The sequence below is a fragment of the Ursus americanus genome, chromosome 24, assembly GCF_024610735.1.
Source record: "Ursus americanus isolate L20-20 chromosome 24, mUrsAme1.1.p, whole genome shotgun sequence".
NCBI lineage: Eukaryota > Metazoa > Chordata > Mammalia > Carnivora > Ursidae > Ursus > Ursus americanus.
In genome coordinates, this window is record NC_142150.1 from 31,424,244 (window position 1) to 31,441,508 (window position 17,265).

General features: G+C 47.9%; 3 protein-coding genes across 9 annotated transcripts; 2 read left to right on the top strand and 1 right to left on the bottom strand.

The window, feature by feature from the left end:
- The first annotated feature begins 18 nt into the window (after positions 1-18).
- On the top strand, positions 19-4,701 carry PTPMT1 (protein tyrosine phosphatase mitochondrial 1). Its single transcript, XM_045786653.2, has 4 exons — positions 19-411; positions 524-604; positions 2,846-3,037; positions 4,363-4,701. Exons 1-4 carry the CDS (start codon positions 19-21, stop codon positions 4,519-4,521), a joined length of 825 nt encoding a protein of 274 aa, XP_045642609.1. The 3' UTR covers positions 4,522-4,701.
- On the bottom strand, positions 2,108-11,257 carry KBTBD4 (kelch repeat and BTB domain containing 4). Of its 7 annotated transcripts, none has more exons than XM_045786655.2 (4): positions 11,080-11,257; positions 9,536-10,153; positions 8,023-8,129; positions 2,108-7,563 (listed from the first exon to the last, which is right to left on the bottom strand). In XM_045786655.2, the coding sequence occupies exons 1-4, from the start codon at positions 11,255-11,257 to the stop codon at positions 6,703-6,705; spliced, it is 1,764 nt and encodes a 587-aa protein (XP_045642611.1). In that variant the 3' UTR covers positions 2,108-6,702. The 7 variants fall into 7 exon arrangements, with proteins under 7 accessions (XP_045642611.1, XP_045642615.1, XP_045642614.1 ...); XM_045786659.2 differs by having other exon boundaries at positions 9,536-10,149; positions 10,996-11,179; XM_045786658.2 differs by having other exon boundaries at positions 9,536-10,171; positions 10,996-11,178.
- On the top strand, positions 11,207-16,271 carry NDUFS3 (NADH:ubiquinone oxidoreductase core subunit S3). Its single transcript, XM_045786660.2, has 7 exons — positions 11,207-11,338; positions 11,451-11,516; positions 12,838-12,935; positions 13,140-13,289; positions 14,356-14,481; positions 14,616-14,735; positions 16,025-16,271. Exons 1-7 carry the CDS (start codon positions 11,266-11,268, stop codon positions 16,190-16,192), a joined length of 801 nt encoding a protein of 266 aa, XP_045642616.2. The 5' UTR covers positions 11,207-11,265; the 3' UTR covers positions 16,193-16,271.
- The last annotated feature ends 994 nt before the right edge of the window (positions 16,272-17,265 follow it).

Below are 17,265 nucleotides of genomic sequence, written 5' to 3' on the forward strand. Positions count from 1 at the left end.
GGCCCCTCCTCCCGAGCCATGCAGCGGGGCCCAGGGGCCCGGGGCTCTCCCGCCGAGCGCCCGGACGCCGGGCCCGACGTCTCGGCGCCCCAGGGGCCCGCGCCGACCGCGTCGCCTTCATTCGAGGCGGCGGAAGACTCGCAGCCCTCGTCCCCGTCGCCCTCGGGGCTCTCGCGGCCGCCGACCTCGAGCCTGGGCGTGGGCAGGTCGCGGCTGCGCCAGGCCGGGTGGGGCGGGATGGCGGCCGGCGCGTTGCTGGAGGCCGGCCTGGCCCGGGTGCTCTTCTACCCGACGCTGCTGTACACCGTGTTCCGCGGGAAAGTGCCGGGCCGGGCGCACCGCGACTGGTACCACCGCATCGACCCCACGGTGCTGCTGGGTGCGCTGCCGCTGCGGGGCATGACGCGCAGGGTGAGCCGTGGCGGGGGAGCCGGGCGGGAGGCCGGTCCGCGGCGGGACTGGGAGCCGGCGAGAGCCGCCCGCGCCTCGTTGGCCCTTTCTGAGCCCCGTTTTGCCTCGGCAGCTGGTAGAGGACGAGAACGTGCGCGGGGTGATCACCATGAACGAGGAATATGAGACGCGGTTCCTGTGTAACTCCGCAAAGGTGACGACGGACTGGGAGCGGGGCATGGGTCAGGGACAAGGGCAGGGGCGCCCGCCAGCCCCCTCGGCACCCTGGCTGGGCCTGGGACAGCCTTGGGGGATTGGTTGGGGGAGAGGGAGCCGCAGGTGACCGTGCCCCAGAGACACGTGCCCCAGGCTTTTTTGCCTCTTCAGTTCCGCCCTCTAAGCTTAAATGGCTGTGGCTGTAGGTAGAAACTAATTGTGAAAGAGAAACCGAGGTGAAAGGCATTTTAAAGAATTGACAAAGTCTACTTCTTTGTGCACAAATGTATTCTTAATTTCCGTAACTTAAGTCAGTAACCAAATCGAAAGGCAATTTTTCTATGGCTTGCTGATTTCATTCATGCAACACTGAGCACTGTCAAGCATTCCCTCAGGCATTCAAGACGAAGACCCTATAAACTCTAAGAAGAAAGGCCACCCCCCAGTCTCCAGGAGTAATTTATCATAAAACAACCCCTTGAAAAATTGCATAGGCTTCATTTGGTATTGATTTGAGGGAATTTTTATTCATATGTTAGCGATAAAGGGGAACTCCAAAGTATTGTCATAACAGAGTTCAGACCTCAAACATAATTTTCATTAAGTTTCAGTGCTTGTTTGTGGAACTCTCCGCAACGGTTATTAGACATTGCACTATCTTCATATAAAGATGTCGCCCTGCAACGCCTGGGTGGCTAAGTCAGTTAAGCATGGGACTCAGGTCTTGAGATCAGCCCCACCTCTGGCTCCCTTTTGGGTGTGGAGCCTGATTAAGATTGTCTCTCTCCTTCCTCTCCCCATGTCAAATAAATAATGATGTCGCCCTGTCTTTATTGTGTTGACATCTATTAGCACGACACACTCATTTTTCTTCGTTACTGTACTGATATAACCTGATGAAGAGGCTATTATTTCAACGAGTAGGTTTTTTTGTAACCTTAGAAATGGACTTACATTTAAAATGTATTCATTCGTGATGACATACATACGTTTTTAAGAAACGGATAACAGTTCCTTGGATTTCCCGGAGTACTTTGCTACAAGGCCTCCGGAATTATTAGCCAAAATGTTAAATGTTCCCTAGTGTGGTCAGTCCTGTGCAATAAAGAGTCACAAAAAGTGCACGATCTCTGGGTCTGAGGTTTGACCCGTGTACGATGCAGCTATATTACCCAACTAGCCTAGAGAAAAATCTCCACGGCAGTGGCTGTCCCATTTTAATAAGCATAAATATTATCTGGCAGTCTTGTTAAAATAGCAATTCCTAGGTACCACCCCCCAGAAATTCTGACTTAGGAACTTTAGGGTGGGGTCCAGGAATCTGAATATTTAGCAAACTCCCTAGGTATTTGTGGCATAATTGATGCAAAGCTCCACGTTGCAAAACTGCTGGGGTATTGCTAGTTTCATGAGCAGTATAAAATACTGACCTTCACTCAGTCATGAAGTCTTTGGTTCCAGCGAAACACCTTCACTCATTAGCTGGAGCCTATTTGGAGTCTTTTTTTTTTTTTTTTTTTTTTAAGATTTTACTTTTTAAGTAATCTATACCCAAGGTGGGACTTGAATTTACAACCAGATCAAAAGTCGCATGCTCTACCAACTGAGCCAGCCAGGTACCACCTTATCTGGACTCTTAAGGAAAAAAAAAAAAATTGCTTGATATGCCAGAGGCCTTATTTCTTCTATTGCTTATTCTTTTCTTCTTCTGAAGTGATAATGTATTAACAAAGGTAGGTGTGTTGTTTTAATTTTAAAATGGTAACTCTATTTTGTACCATGTGCTCTCTCAAAAAAAAAAAAGTGGCAAAGAGACTTATAGACAGAGAAATAGAAAGCTCTTGCAAAATATAGTAGCCCAGCCCTGCAGCTGGGTCACTGCATGGGTGCCAAGATTATGCAAAAAGTTACACAACTTTTGTAGATCAATTTTATACAGCTAATTTTGCAGCTAAAGATTCAAATACCCAAAGGGTACTTTAAGAACATTTTAAATCTTGAACATGATTCTAACTCAGTAGCACAGCTGTTGTTTGATGAAAGACCAACCATGCAGGTCAGCCATTTAAAAGACATCTCTGTAAGAAGTTTCTTGTTTAGAAAATAGTAAACAGTATACTCACATTGTAGTAAACCCTAAGCTTCCTTGTTGTTTTGCTGTCTCTTGGGAGCTTGTAGTCCTACCACTCACGTCAGGCTTTTTTCATTTTCTTTTTTACGCTGCCGGACCTGGTTGCAGGAATGGAGGAAAGCAGGAGTCGAGCAGCTGCGGCTCAGTACAGTAGACATGACTGGAGTCCCAACCTTGGCTAACCTCCAGAAAGGAGTCCAGTTTGCTCTCAAGTACCAGGCGCTGGGCCAGTGTGTCTATGTGCATTGTAAGGCTGGGCGCTCCAGAAGTGCCACCATGGTGGCAGCATATCTGATTCAGGTAGGAAAGGTCTTTCTGGACTGGTCTATTTACAGCCTATTTCTAGAACTTCAGTAGCATGGTTGGTCTACTGGAAGGCCTTCCTGGAAGGAGCCATGTCTCCAATTTCAGGCTGTTGGGAGGTGGAAAGCACCTGAAGTTTGCAGATAGGCTGACCTCTGGCTTTGCCACCTAACAGCTGTGTGACCTTAGGCAAAGTGGCTTTCCCTCTCTGATCCTCAAACTAAATGTGTCATGAAGCTTGAATGGAAAGTATGTCAAGCACTGACTACCTACAACAGGCACTCAAAAAATGAAGTTGCAAAGGATGCTAACACCAGTAAAAGGCTAAAATAAAAGCATTTTTTATAAATAGTATGTCAGAAAACCTAGTACCGTAGATAACAATGCTGGGCACTTACAGCTCTGTAGGACTCAAGATTTCTTGAAGTATTTCAGATCAAAGTTCAGAACATTAATTTCTAGAAACAGAGGATCCAATGGAATTTTGTCTATTACTTTATGATTGGCAGGTGTGAGGCTTTTAAGACTATTTATAAGCAAATACTCTCTAGTCCATTACTTCCTGTTACACAGCTCCCAACCTGACTCATCTTTGTTACCTGTCTGGACCCTGTAGAGCATTTACTAAGTTATGTGGTTAGTTTAAGAAAAAAGGAAATGTAGAGATAACAGGCCTGGCTTTGAGTTACTGTGGACTGGTATGTGATTTAACAGTATTAAAGCTTTGATCATTAGGACTCCATTTACTGGAACTGGGTTCTCAGGAGGATATTTTGGACTTAATGAGAATTGACCCAGCTGGGCTTGCAATCTGTAGTTTCGTGGTTTTGTTGAGTTCTAAACCAATAGGTATCCTTAGAACACAAAGATAACCCTCCTACTTAAATCTAAAAAGTGTTTTCCGTGCCCTGGTGACAAGCTGAATAAAAACATCTACCATATATTCTCTCCAGGAAACTTATAACCAACAGCCCAGATCCCAGAGGACATCTAATAGGCCTATGCAAGCTTGAATTAGGATCCCAGCTTTCCATGTTCAACCTTCTTTTTCCAGGGTTTGGCAGAGCAAGAATTAGGTAGAAAGACTGATGTCCCCTCAGCCTACTGCAAAGTATTGTGGGACTGGTTGACTGAGGGGGTTATAGTACCCCTCCCCCCACCGTTTATAATATATGGGGCATGTTTTTTAACACCCACCCCCCCGGCCAGATGAAGTTTTTAAAATAATGAAATTCTGAGAGTCCATTAGCACCTGTTATTAGGTCAAGGACACCTTAACACCTGCTCCTTTCTTTCTCTGATTTCCCAATCCTGTACTTCAGGTGTACAACTGGAGTCCAGAGGAGGCTGTAAGAGCCATCACCAAGATCCGGTCACACATCCACATCAGATCTGGCCAGTTGGAAGTTCTCAAAGAGTTCCACAAGGAGATTACTGCAGGGGCAGCAAAGGATAAGACTGGTCACACATCACAGACGTGAAATACACAGATTAGAAAGAACTCAAGACAACCTTGCTTGCTACCGAATCAAATAGTTTTAACAGGACCAAGGGGGTTTAAGCCCAGACTTGACAGAGCAGCAATGTGCTAAGTAATGGATAATTTTGCTCCCTTTGTCTTGTTTTACTTTCCTGAAGTAACACTGTTGTATGCCTAGAGAGATTTAGTGTGGCTTCAATTCACTGGCTTCAATTCACGTGGCTTCATATCACTGGGATATGGGATGAGGGTCCTTGTTTTCTCGAATTGGGTCAAAGAAATCTATTGTGTATGTAACGCTGTGCCTAATGATATTTAGCACGACTCAAAAACATTTAACACTGGGAAAAGAGAGGAGAAATCTCAGCTCAGACTCTTTGCCACTGTCAGACTCCCAATTCACTGGCCCCATGGGGCTCTCCTCCCCCTTTGGAGCAGTGATCCTGTATGTAGAAAAGGAAGTTCAGGATCCAATCAGTATTGTGGCTGGTATATAAGCCATTTACCTTAGCAAGTCACTCCTTTCGAATTCAAAACAGACACACACATCCCTTCCAAAACTTTTATTTGTATGAACAGTTCCTATCTCTTGGCTTACCTTAGGGCTTTTAAAAGAGTAAAGACCTTATATATTTAAATTTGAAAAAAGTTTCTGCTATTAATCAGAAGTAATACTTTCTATTTCTTTCTGGCTTAGTCCTTGGAGTAAGCCAAAAATAAAACCAAAGGGTTGGGCTCCTGGGTGGCTCGGTCAGTTAAGCGTCTGCCTTTGGCTCAGGTCATGATCCCAAAGTCCTGGGATCGAGTCCTGCATCGGGCTCCCTGCTCCTTGGCGAATCTTCTTCTCCCTCTGCCCCTCCCCCCACTCATTCTCTCTCTCTCTCTAATAAATAAAATCTTAAAAACAAAACAACCCCCCCCCAAAACAAAGTGTTTGCTGGGTATTTACCCCAAAGATACAAATGTAGTGATCCAAAGGGGCATCTGCACCCCAATGTTTATAGCACCAATGTCCACAATAGCCAAACTATGGAAAGAGCCCAGGTGTCCATCGACAGATGAATAGGTAAAGAAAATGGTGTGTGTGTGTGTGTGTGTGTGTGTGTGTATGTATATGTATGTATATGTATACATACACACACATATAGATGCACAATGGAATATTACGCAGCCATCAGAAAATGAAATCTTGCCATTTGCAACCACGTCGATGGAACTAGAGGGTATTATGCTAAGCAAAATAAGTCAATCGGAAAAAGACAATTATCATATGATCTCACGGATATGTGGAATTTAAGAAAGCAGGGGATCAAAGGGGAAGAGAGAAAAAAATGAAATGACAAAAGCAGAGAGGGAGACAAACCATAAGAGACTCTTAATCTTAGGAAACAAACTGAGGGTTGCTGGAGGGGAGGGGGGTGGGGGGATAGGGTGGCCGGTGATGGACACTGGGGAGGGTATGTGTTGTAGTGAGCACTGTGTGTTGTGTAAGACTGATAAATCACAGACCTGTACCCCTGAAACAATATAGTCTAAAGAAAAATTTAAAATAGATAAATAAATAGCATGTATCCTGAGGGAAAAAAGAAAAACAAAAAACAAAAACCAACCAACCAAACAAAAAAACCCAAAGTGTTCATTTCCTGACAGAGAAGTGAGAAAACACGAGACGTGGTGTCCTGAATTCAAGAGTCGGCGCTTGCTGGTGAAGGACACCTTCAGCTTAGACCATTCTCCCAACCAAAGCCTGAAGGAAAACTCTTAACACCTATTTCTTTGAGGGAAGATTACCAACTAGCCACTTTGCAGGTTATAGAAAAAAGGAAGGTGGGGGCATCTTTCCTTCTGTCCTGGGACCAGAGGTGCTTCCACTTAACACCGATGAGGGGATGAAAGGAGGATGTGCCTACGGTCTGAGAGATGGCTTACTCGGGCCGTCTGCAGTGAGGCACACGGTTCCCAGGTGACAGCAGAGGACAGGCTGGCCTACTCTTGGAGCAGCCAGATGAGCAGAAGCAGTCTAAAAAGCCCCAATGGAACACCCCTATGGGTGCAGGAAGGACTGTAGTGCTGCCCTTTCCAACATGTGCCCCCTCTGATGGGGGCCCCAGAGACTTTGCATTTGGATGGGTAGGTGCCGGAAAACGGAAGGGCAAAAGTCAGCTGCCCTTCCCCCACAGCCTTAGGCCAACACAAACTGCAAATTAGTAAGTAGCACCTTAATGCCTCTGGTGACAGTTACAGCTGAAGTGGCAGGGTCAAGCTTGTAGGTGTTGGCATCCCCCTTTTTATATCGGTCCCGAAAAACATAGATGCTCCCGTTACAGCTGGCGATCTTCCAGAGGGATGGGGCAGAGCTCCAGGCCTCAGGAAGGCAAAGCCGGGTAAAGCTGTCTAGCAGGGGATTGTAGCACACCAGGGAGTCCCCTTCAGCCACGATGAACACCAGATCCTTATGCACAGCTGCGTGCATGCGACCTGCGAAGGGCAGAACATAGGGCTTCACATGGCATTTGTCTGTCTCTGTGTCAAAGCACTGGATGAGTCGGGAAGGTTTGGTAAAGAAGTCCAGGTCATTCTCCTCCCCCCCAAGTAAATAGATGATCCCGTTAAGGTTGGCACCAGCGGCCCCTGACACAGCCACCTCTAGCTGGGTTGTCTCTGTCCAGACGTTATCACCTACCCGATAATAGATAACTGCATTGGAGAGGGTATCCTGCAGTGTCTTGCCACCCAGTGAATATATAGCATCTTTCCCGGGCACAGACACCAGGGTGTGCTGGAGCCGGTCCCGGGGCAAAGGTGCACACCATTCCCAGTCCACGGTGGCATTGTTGCACTTCCACATGCGCCGTGGGATGGACCCTCCCACCACGTATAAGTCTCCACCATGCTTACAGGCTGCAGTGATCTGGTGGCACAAGCTGTTTTGGCCACTTACACTGATGGAGTCATCTTCTGCACAGTGTAAGGACACAGCCAAGGAGTGGGTACGAGATGACTCTTTCCCGATCAGGTAAATGTGCACATTCTCCCCGATCTCCTATTGGCAAAATTAAAATCATAGATGACATCTATCAGTTCTAGGCTAAGGCTCAGCTGAGACACCTACCCTTAAGGTTCTGGACCACACACTTGCATCCTGCTCTAACCTACCTCCCTCGAGTTACTGTGTGCCATCCTGACTGTCCTTCAATCACTTTCTTTCAGACATTAAGCTGGGGCAGAGAATCTGTTGCTCTCATCCCGAACTGGTGCTTTAGAAAAAAAGGTGCTTTAGAAAAAAGGTGCTTAGGATTAATGCAATGGTGAAAGTAGTTCTCTCAAGGAACTTTGTGGAGCTCAGAGGCTAGTGGTTTCTGGGCTCATGCACACATCCTCCTCCCCAGTTCTTAACTTTGAGTCAGAGATGACTCATTCACCAGCTATCAAAGAGGCCAGATCAACAGCTGGAATGCATAGATACTATGGTGTCCCAACGCTAAAGAGAAATCTGCCTTACCTTCAAGCTAGTTCTGAGTGACTCTGCAAAAACCTCTCTTTCTTCTTTATTGAAATTGATCCAGGCTTCTATTGCTTCTGTTGGGTTCTGGGAACATGGAACGCCATCTGTGACAGTCAGAGGAAAGACATGGTCAATGGCAATCCAACAATCTAAAAGAGAAATTTAGAGCCAGTACCTTTAAAGATATGAATCACTTTGTTAGACTACCATCGTGTGTGTGTGTATGTGTGTGTGTGTGTGTGTGTGTGTGTGTGTAAGAAATTAACCTAAATTGCATACCTCACTGGCAGGGTCAGGATTGTTTTTTCTGTTTGTTTTTTAAAGATTTATTTACTGGGCGCCTGGGTGGCTCATTTGGTTGAGCATCTGACACTTGCTTTTCGCTCAGGTCATCATCTCGTGGTCATGGGATCGAGCCCTACATGGGGCTCTCTCTGCTCAGTGCAGAGTCTGCTTCAGCTGAAACTCCCTCCCCCTCTGCCCCTTCCCACTTGAAGCCTCGTGCATGCATTCTCTCTAAAATAAATAAATAAAATCTAAAAAAAAAAAAAAAAAGATTTATTTATTTGAAAGAGAGAGCGGGCGTGCGCACGCAAATGCACGAGTGGGGGGAGGAGGAAGAGGGAGAGAAAATCTCAAGCACACTCTGCTGAGTGCGGAGCCCCACATGGGGCTTGATCCCACAACACCAAGACCAGAACCTGAGCTGAATCTAAGAGAACAAGGCTCACCGACTGAGCAGACCAGGCGCCCCCAAGGGTCAGGATTGTTACCTAAAGTTGGCCCATCACTTAAAATGTTTGTTAGGTAAATATCTTGACTCATCATCAATTTACTTAGGTAACCAGTCCCACAGGTACAGGCAAAGTGCAAGACAGATGAGAACATTAATACACAAAACAGCTCCTCACTACCTTTTGGGGGTGAGCGCTGCTTTTTTTTTTTTTTTTTTTTTTATTCAATACTTGTATATAGTTGATGGGTTTAAAATGTGTGGGTGCACTTATATGCGGGTTTTTTTCAATAAATATAGTACAGTATTGTGAATGTATTTTCTTTTCCTTATGATTTTCCTAATAACATTTTCTTTTCTGTAGTTTAAAGAACACAGTATATAATACATTCAACATAGAATATACATGTTAATGGATTTCTTACATTATTGATAATGCTTCTGGTCAATAGCAGGGTATTTGTGAAGTTTTGGGAGAGTCAAAAATATACATGGATTTTGACTATGTGGACGTCACTCTTCATCCCCACGTTGTTCAAGGGTTAACTATAAGTCGCAAAGTACTGCTTTTATTTTCCAGGGTTCTTCCTCTGGAAGGGACTGCCTATGACAGCAGCTAAATCTCACCTCAATCTCTCAAAAAGGATTTAAATCCCTACCACGAATAATAATGTAAATTAATACCAGGAAGCCTGAAGATTCCTTTCTCCTGAATTAGAACCGCCACTAATCATACCTAAGTAGTTGAGTATGATGTGCCCCTCTCCCTCAACTTACCCGAAATGATATCAGTGAGTAGATGGTGGGGCAGGTGGAGAAATTCATCTGTGCTCTGCAGCTGGGCCAGGTGGGCCTTGGCACAGTGTTTGGCAGCAGTGTAGAGCTCAGGATCACTGTGCCTGTCTGCCAGCCACATTACCTGAAGGCAGTCCCCCACCTGCACTGTGCGGGCCAAAAACCGAGAACATTCCTCAAAGAGAGATGTCAGCTGATACATGTCTGACACCTCATAAATTTCCTGCAGCTCTTCAGCTCGAAGTTTCACGGTCCCGTGGTAGATGTAATCAACCAGGAGCTGGAAAACAGATTCGCTGACATCCTGCAGTACAATCACTCGGTTGTGAGCCTCCTTCAGGTTGGAAGTGAACATGGACCGGAAAAAGCAGCTCTGAGCTGAGAGGACCAGCCGGTGGAGCTGAAACTCCCGGCCTTCCACCGAAATGGTGACATCAGCAAAGAGCTCTTCCTCCAGACACAGTTTCATGATGCCCTGAGCCACACGGCCAGAGTGTGACCTATCTTTGAAAGTGTAGTTCACAAAGTAGTTCTCATCCATGGATGCCCCGGGCTCCTCTGGTGATTCCATGGTAGCCAACTTCTCTCTCTGCCACCTGTCTGCAAAGCAACACCACCCTGAATAGTGGGGAATCCACAGTCTATGAATCCAACTGTTCAATTCAGGGAGGGAGAAGGTAAAAGTGACAGCAAAGTGAGCAGAGATTGGCCTTAGTCCTAATGACATCCCGGAAGCGCTCCTAAAACCAAAGCTGAGTTCATTCTCCCGCAGTGGCACTCCTACCCTAATGAAATCAATGAAATTTCCTACTCTCGGTGTTTCCCTAAGAAAAAAAATATACCTTTCCATGATGTAACAAGAGGCTTGGTATTTAGACCAATACGTGAAAGCAAGGCACTGGAGGAAGCCTATGATCTTAAGCCTGGCAAAAAGCCTTGCTAACCAAATGTCTACTGGGCATAAAACTAGTGAGGCTCTGGGCAGCAGAACCCGACAAAATAGACCCCCGCGTTCTTGTGGCCAAAGTCCCTCTTCCCCCGCGCATGGAGTTCAGACCTTCCAAAATAAGGCTTGGCCTGGGACATCTGTTAGCCCCACATTTTGTCTTTTCTACTTCTCCCCTGCACTTCCCGGTTCGCCCTAACGACTCCCAAGACTCCATCCCAGAACGCGAGACGAAGCCCAGCCGTCCCCAGCCCGGGGCGTAAGTAGGCCCATCGCCTGGAGCTGTGTCCCTGCTCTACCCGGAGTCGCCTAGGAAACGGTCGCTAGGCGACCCTTCTCTCTCCCTTCTCTCCCCCTCCCCCCAACACCCTGCCCCCGGCTCCTCTCCACGCCCCCTCCCGGCGCCCGCCGGCCCTGATCAAAAGCTTAGCTCTGGGAGCGGGGGAGGGGAGTGGAATGTGGAACCCAGAACCCCCGCCCCTTCCCCTCCTCTCACCCGTCCGGTTCCCTAGGGTCCTCGCCTTCTCTCCAGCCTCTGCTACACCAAACTATGGCTACGTTCACCTCGCGGTTTCCCCACCTCCTTGCCTCGGTTTTTCGCCTGCCTGCCCTCCTTTCATTCCGAAGCCCAGAATCCGGAACCACTGCTTTCGGCCCCGCGTCCGCCCGGAAGAAAAATCAGACGCACACTTCCGCTTCCGGTCCGTGCCCTTGGGGGTCCGTGTCCTGTGGGTCTCGCCTTGGGTGCCTGGTTGCATCCCGAAACATGGCGGCGGCGGCGGCGGCGGCGGCTAGGGGTTGGTGGCGGGGGCTCGTGGGGTCCATGGCGCTGGCCAGGGGTAAGCCGGAGGCAGCTGGCTGAGGCCCGGGGCGGGAGCGGAGGCGCGCTTAGTGCAGGGAGCCCATCAAGCCTCACCTTGCGCTTGTGTCTTTTTTTATCTTCCGGTGCAGGGGTCGGGCGACCCTCGGTGCCGTTGCTGCCGGTGAGGAGGGAAAGCGCCGCAGCCGATACGCGCCGTGAGTATGTGCGTGCGCGCCTTTGTCGGGACTACAGGCGGGGGACCCTTCATTCTTTTCGTCAGGTCTTTGCCCTTGCCTGGGATGCCCTTCCCCGTGTCCTCTGGCAAATCTCTGCTTGTGGAGACCTGACTGCAGTGGGCCTCATTCTGCGAGCAGAATCGGGCTCTCTGTGTATCCTTATGTCTCCCTGTTATGGATTACCTCTCGTCCGTTTCCATGATTCCTTTTCTCTCTGATTAAACTGTCAGCTCTTTGAGAGCGGGAAACAATGCTTGAGTCATAGAGGCCTGTTAAGATAGTTCATATTGAGTGCTGCTTGTGTGCTAGGCAGCTTGTTAAGTGATATAGTGAATGATTTTTTTAGTCTTCAGAACAATCTTAGGAGGTAGATAGCATTGTGATCCTCTTACTATAGATTAGGAAACAATTCAGAGAAGTAACTTGCCCACAGTCACAGAACTAGTGAGTGATACAGCAGGCTTGCCTGCTGCCAAAGGCAGAGAACACTTAGCCGTGGTGTGTGCAACCTGTGATGTGTGGGTACTCAGTGATTGAGGGATGCATGAATGGGTGTAGGGAGATATATTACAATCAACATAAGTGGATTGAGAGTCAGGAGACCTGGCTTTTTCTCCTTTTGGACCTCAGTTTCCTCATCAGTGGGGGGAAAAAGGTTTTGTTTGTTTAAGGTTTTATTTATTTGAGAGAGAGATAACACGGATAGAGAGAGAGAGAGAGCATGAGCGGGAGGAGAGGGAGAAGCAGGTTCCCCGCTGAGCAGGGAGACTGACATGGGGCTTGATCCCAGAACCCTGGGATCATGACCTGAGCCAAAGGCAGACACTTAACGAACTGAACCACCTAGGCGCCCCCCCCAAAAAGGTTTCAACTAGATAATCTTTGAGGGCTCTTCAGCCCTGAAGTTCTTAGCTTGAGAAACTGCTGTGAGCCAGGTGCCTAAGGAGGTACGGAGAAGCAAAAGTTCTGGTTCCCACCCTTAAAGAGTCCCTGGTCTGGTAAAAGAGTTGAAATGTATGCTGCTTTAGCAGAAATGCAGGCGTTGTGAAGGAAGAACCAGGGAATAGCTTTGAGAAGAGGCAAATAACCGCAATTGCAGTAATAAGGAGAGTCTTTGTGGACTCTGTAGGTGACATTTTTCCTAAGTTTTCCTGGAGGAGGAACCCTCCACCCTCACCTTCTTCAAGGTTCTGCAGGGAGCCCTGCCAGGAGACAACACCCCTTGCGAGCCCAAGAGACTGAATGCAGGTGTGGCTGCTGCCTTCTCCATTCCTTTGTTAAATATGCCTTCTCCTTCCAGCCACTGTCAGACCACGGGATGATGTGGCCCACAAGCAGCTCTCAGCTTTTGGAGAGTATGTGGCTGAAATCCTGCCCAAGTATGTCCAACAAGTTCAGGTAATATTCACAACTGTTGTTTGGTCATGGGTCAAGAAAGAACATGTTCTCAGGGCATGTAGGAGTAGGCAGCCTGGTGTCAGAGAAACCAGTCTCTTCTATCCCACTTGGACTTCTTTCTCTGTCTTAAACCAGGAGACTCCAGCTGAAGTTAGCTGTTCTCTCAGTCTTTGTTCCTTCTTTTCTCCCTTTCCGTGTCTGCAGGTGTCTTGCTTCAATGAGTTGGAGATCTGTATCCATCCTGATGGAGTCATCCCAGTGCTGACTTTCCTCAGGGATCACACCAATGCACAGTTCAAATCTTTGGCTGACTTGACAGCCGTGGACATCCCCACTCGGCAGAATCGTTTTGAGGTCAGTCAGGAAATTTGAGAAGATTTGGTGGGTAAAGAAAAGGGACATACACATCTTAGGGTGAAGGCTACCAGTGGGAACCATAGGCCTCCTTAGTTTTAGTTCAGGTCAAACAGTACAACACAGCAGTTAAACTAAGGCCTCAGATCAAGCAAACCTCAAGTTTGAATCCTGGCTCTGCCACTAATAGGCTACGTGACTTCAGACATTCTGTTTAATCTTTCTAAGCTTAAGATTTATTTTTTCTTTCTTTTTTTTTTAAGATTACTTATTTATTTGAGAGAGAGCGTACACGCACAAACGGGTAGGGACAGAGGGAGAGGGAGAAGCAGACTCCCTGCTGAGTGGGGAGCCTGATCCCAGGACCCTGAGATCATGACCCAAGCCAAAGTCAGATGTTTAACCTATCAACCCACCCTAAGCTTTAGATTTCTTATGTGCAAAATAAGCATAAAATTGTCCTACTTCATGGAGTGGTTGTGAAGTGAGATAGTAGAGGTAGACTGCCAGCACATGATATGTTCTCAGTACGTTTAGCTATTGATATTTACTGATCATCTATTTGCCAGATCTTGGGATCAAGGGAGAAGTAATACCCAATACCTGCCCTCAAGGAGTCCCCCCAACTCTAGTGAGGGAGAAGGACACATAAAGATCTGACTGTGGTAACACAATGCATGGGATGTTAGATGCTAGAACTCAGTTCTGTCTGGGAGGCTTTGAAGGGAGAGAGAATGTTTGTGCTGAATCTTCATGGATGACCAAGAGTCCAGGAAGTAGCCCAGTCAGGATTGGGGCTAGGAGAGGGGGGTCCAGAGTCCTCCCAGACAAAGGGAATAGCATGAGCAAAGACAAGCATGCTGACATGCTGAGCTATAGCAGGGCTTAGGCCTTCGGAAGTAGTCGTAAATACAGAAGGATCTTGAGGTTAGCTTCAGGACAGAAGACATGTTCACAGGTAGAACCCTAACCCACCTTATATCCTCGTCATTGATGTTCTCACTCAGGGACTCCCACCCAGACCCTGTGTCCATCTTGGTCCTCCAGCTCCCTCTGCTCTCCCTAGATTGTTTACAACCTGCTTTCTCTGCGCTTCAACTCTCGGATCCGTGTGAAGACCTATACAGATGAGCTGACACCCATTGAGTCCACGGTTTCTGTGTATAAGGCTGCTAACTGGTATGAGAGGGAGGTAAGTTACTGGACATGGTGGATCCTGCCTCTAGGCCAGAGTTGCAGAACTGGTTGAAACTGTTGCATGCAGGGCATCCTCGCCCCTGTGTTGGCCATGATGGACTAGTTGCCTGAGGGCCTCTTTTTTCCTAGATCTGGGACATGTTTGGAGTCTTCTTTGCTAACCACCCTGACCTAAGAAGGATCCTGACAGACTATGGCTTTGAGGGACATCCTTTCCGGAAAGACTTTCCCCTGTCTGGCTACGTTGAGGTAGGAGGAACCTTGGAACGGGGGCAGCAGCCTCAGGGAAAGACTGGCAGGGAACCTGGGATATCCTGGGCATGGCAGGAAATAGGATCTGTGTATTGTGGTTGGTTTAATAGCATAGGCGTGGGGCGGGGAGAACATAGGCTCTGGATTCAAATCCTAGCATCACTTTTATAATCTGGGGCCTGTTACTTAATTTCTCCATGATTTTTTTCTCAGCTGCAAAATGGGAACGATAGTACTTAACTAATAAGATTTATAGTGAGCCGAATGATGTATGCTTACAGCCTGGTGTCCTGTAAATACTCAGTTGACATTAGCCATTATCGTAGTGATCATTTCAATGACCAAGGCAACCTTGAGGACACACTTTGTCCACAAGATGGAAAAGCGAAGGACCATTTTACCCTGCCCTGGACCCCTGAGAAGGCAGCTGACAGGAAAGACACTAAACGGTTAGCCCTTGAAAATGGTCAAAGGCAGGATCAGTAACCTGTGACTGCAGGGCCTTCTGAAGAATTTCAGTGCTTTGCTTTACCATCCTTGTGCTACAGAGTGTTCGTGAGCAGGAAAATGGTCTATTGCATACATACACGTGTGATTTCGTAGCAAAGTAACTTTTTTGAAATGTTGAGATAGTGTCAATCACCCTTTCTCTTCAGTACCCAAATATGCCTGTTTTCTCAGGGTTTTGTGCATGGTCCCATTTGCTTCTCCAGCTACTTCTGGTTAGGGCTACTTCCCTCTTCTTGTTTTCACTGTCTCCCTTATCTGGTTTGCCTCTTCACCCCATCACCTGTTTGTCTTTACCTTATCCAGCTGATCCTCCCACCAAGAAAAGCAAGGCCAAATTTACTGCCTTGCATCTTGACAACGGTAATGCCAAAGCCACATGGTCTGAACTTGAGTGCTTGCAGTTTAGGTTCACTCTTTTCAGCCACTGACTTGCTTCCTAATCCTGGGCCAATGCTTACCATTTCCTTGAGAGTGGATGGGTGAACAAAGTCAGCTGTGCTGGAAAAGGAGCTCAGAGCTTATGATGTGGGGATGGTGAGCAGGGGAGCCTGGCTGAGTGATGGCAGCCCATTTTGGACTAAGGGTGGGCTGTGACTTGATCGGTAATACTGATGTGCGTGGAGACTTGCTGACAGAGGCTGGAAAAGCACTCAAGGACAGAGAAGTAATGGAGTTGGTGAAGTCACCCGTGCCCTTGGGAAAGTAGGCCCCTTAGCGGCTCAGTAGCTCTGAACAAGGTCTTCCTCAGTGCTTAAGCCTGTCTTTCTCTTCTGCAGTTACGCTATGACGATGAGGTGAAGCGGGTGGTGGCTGAGCCAGTGGAGTTGGCCCAGGAGTTCCGCAAGTTTGACCTGAACAGCCCATGGGAGGCTTTCCCTGCCTATCGCCAGCCCCCTGAGAGTCTCAAGCTTGAAGCCGGAGACAAGAAACCTGAAACCAAGTAGCTCCAGGGAAGGCATGTGGATACTAGAAAGCGCTTTATCTATAACTGAGCATCCCTGTAAATAAAATCCTTAGACTAATCATGTCTTGTGTGCTTGTGGGTAGAAGTGAAGCGTGACTCGGGAGAGGGGAGATTCAGCAGGGATTTTTCCCCTCTTCCTTAAAGAGACTACCAACCCAGGAGCCTCTTTTAATGGGACTAAGTAGTACAGTTGCAGACATGGTGACCTGCAGGTCTGGATGTACTTCTGAGAGGGGGTTTCTGGAGCTGAAATGGAAAGTCCTCACTGTCCACAGGGCTTAGGGTGGGTATGGCATGGCATCTCCTAAAAACTGTGGGGCCCTCAGCAACTGCAGGAGAAAGCCTCTTGTCACAGCAGACTGTCTGGTGGCAGCTGATGGACCGAGTCTGGGTGGAACCAGGGAAACCCCCACCCACCAAGCATCCACAGGGTTCCATGAGCCATAGTTCATTTTTGAGTCTTGAACCCTGCATCCTGCTCCCTGCAAGCTAATAGCCCGTCACCCTTGGGCTAAGGTAATCTTCCCAGACTCCAGCCAGAGCTGAGAATGTTGTAAGCAAGCAAAGGCCGTCCCAGGGCTGACGCAAAAGATACTTAGAAGCTACAGAACTGTCTTCTAGGTGACAGGACTCTAGGGTCTGTATGGCTGATGGCTGAGTCCCCGAGCTGGAAGTGTTCAGCTCTGCTGGTCTGTGGGACCACCCAGCCAGCACACCATGTAGTTGGAGAACCACTGCAGTTCCAGAACCAAGTTTTGCAGCTGATGCTTTTGGCTGCTGAGGGGCTCCCTGGAGGCTGGGCTGGGTTGGACTGGGTGTTAGAGCCTGAGTTCAGCTGCAGCATGTTTTGGGGGTGAGGACAAGTAGTAAGGTAGTGTTACTGCCTGGGCTCTTTTGTACCTCTTAGGAGGGCCAAGCTAGAGCTGTTGGCTACCAAGCACCATTTTTCTAGTAAGCAAGCATCCCGCCCATCTGGACAGGAACAGGCTGAGGGCTTGACAAGCAGGGAGCCAGGCTCCTACTGCCAACAACTAAAGATTCCACATTTCCATG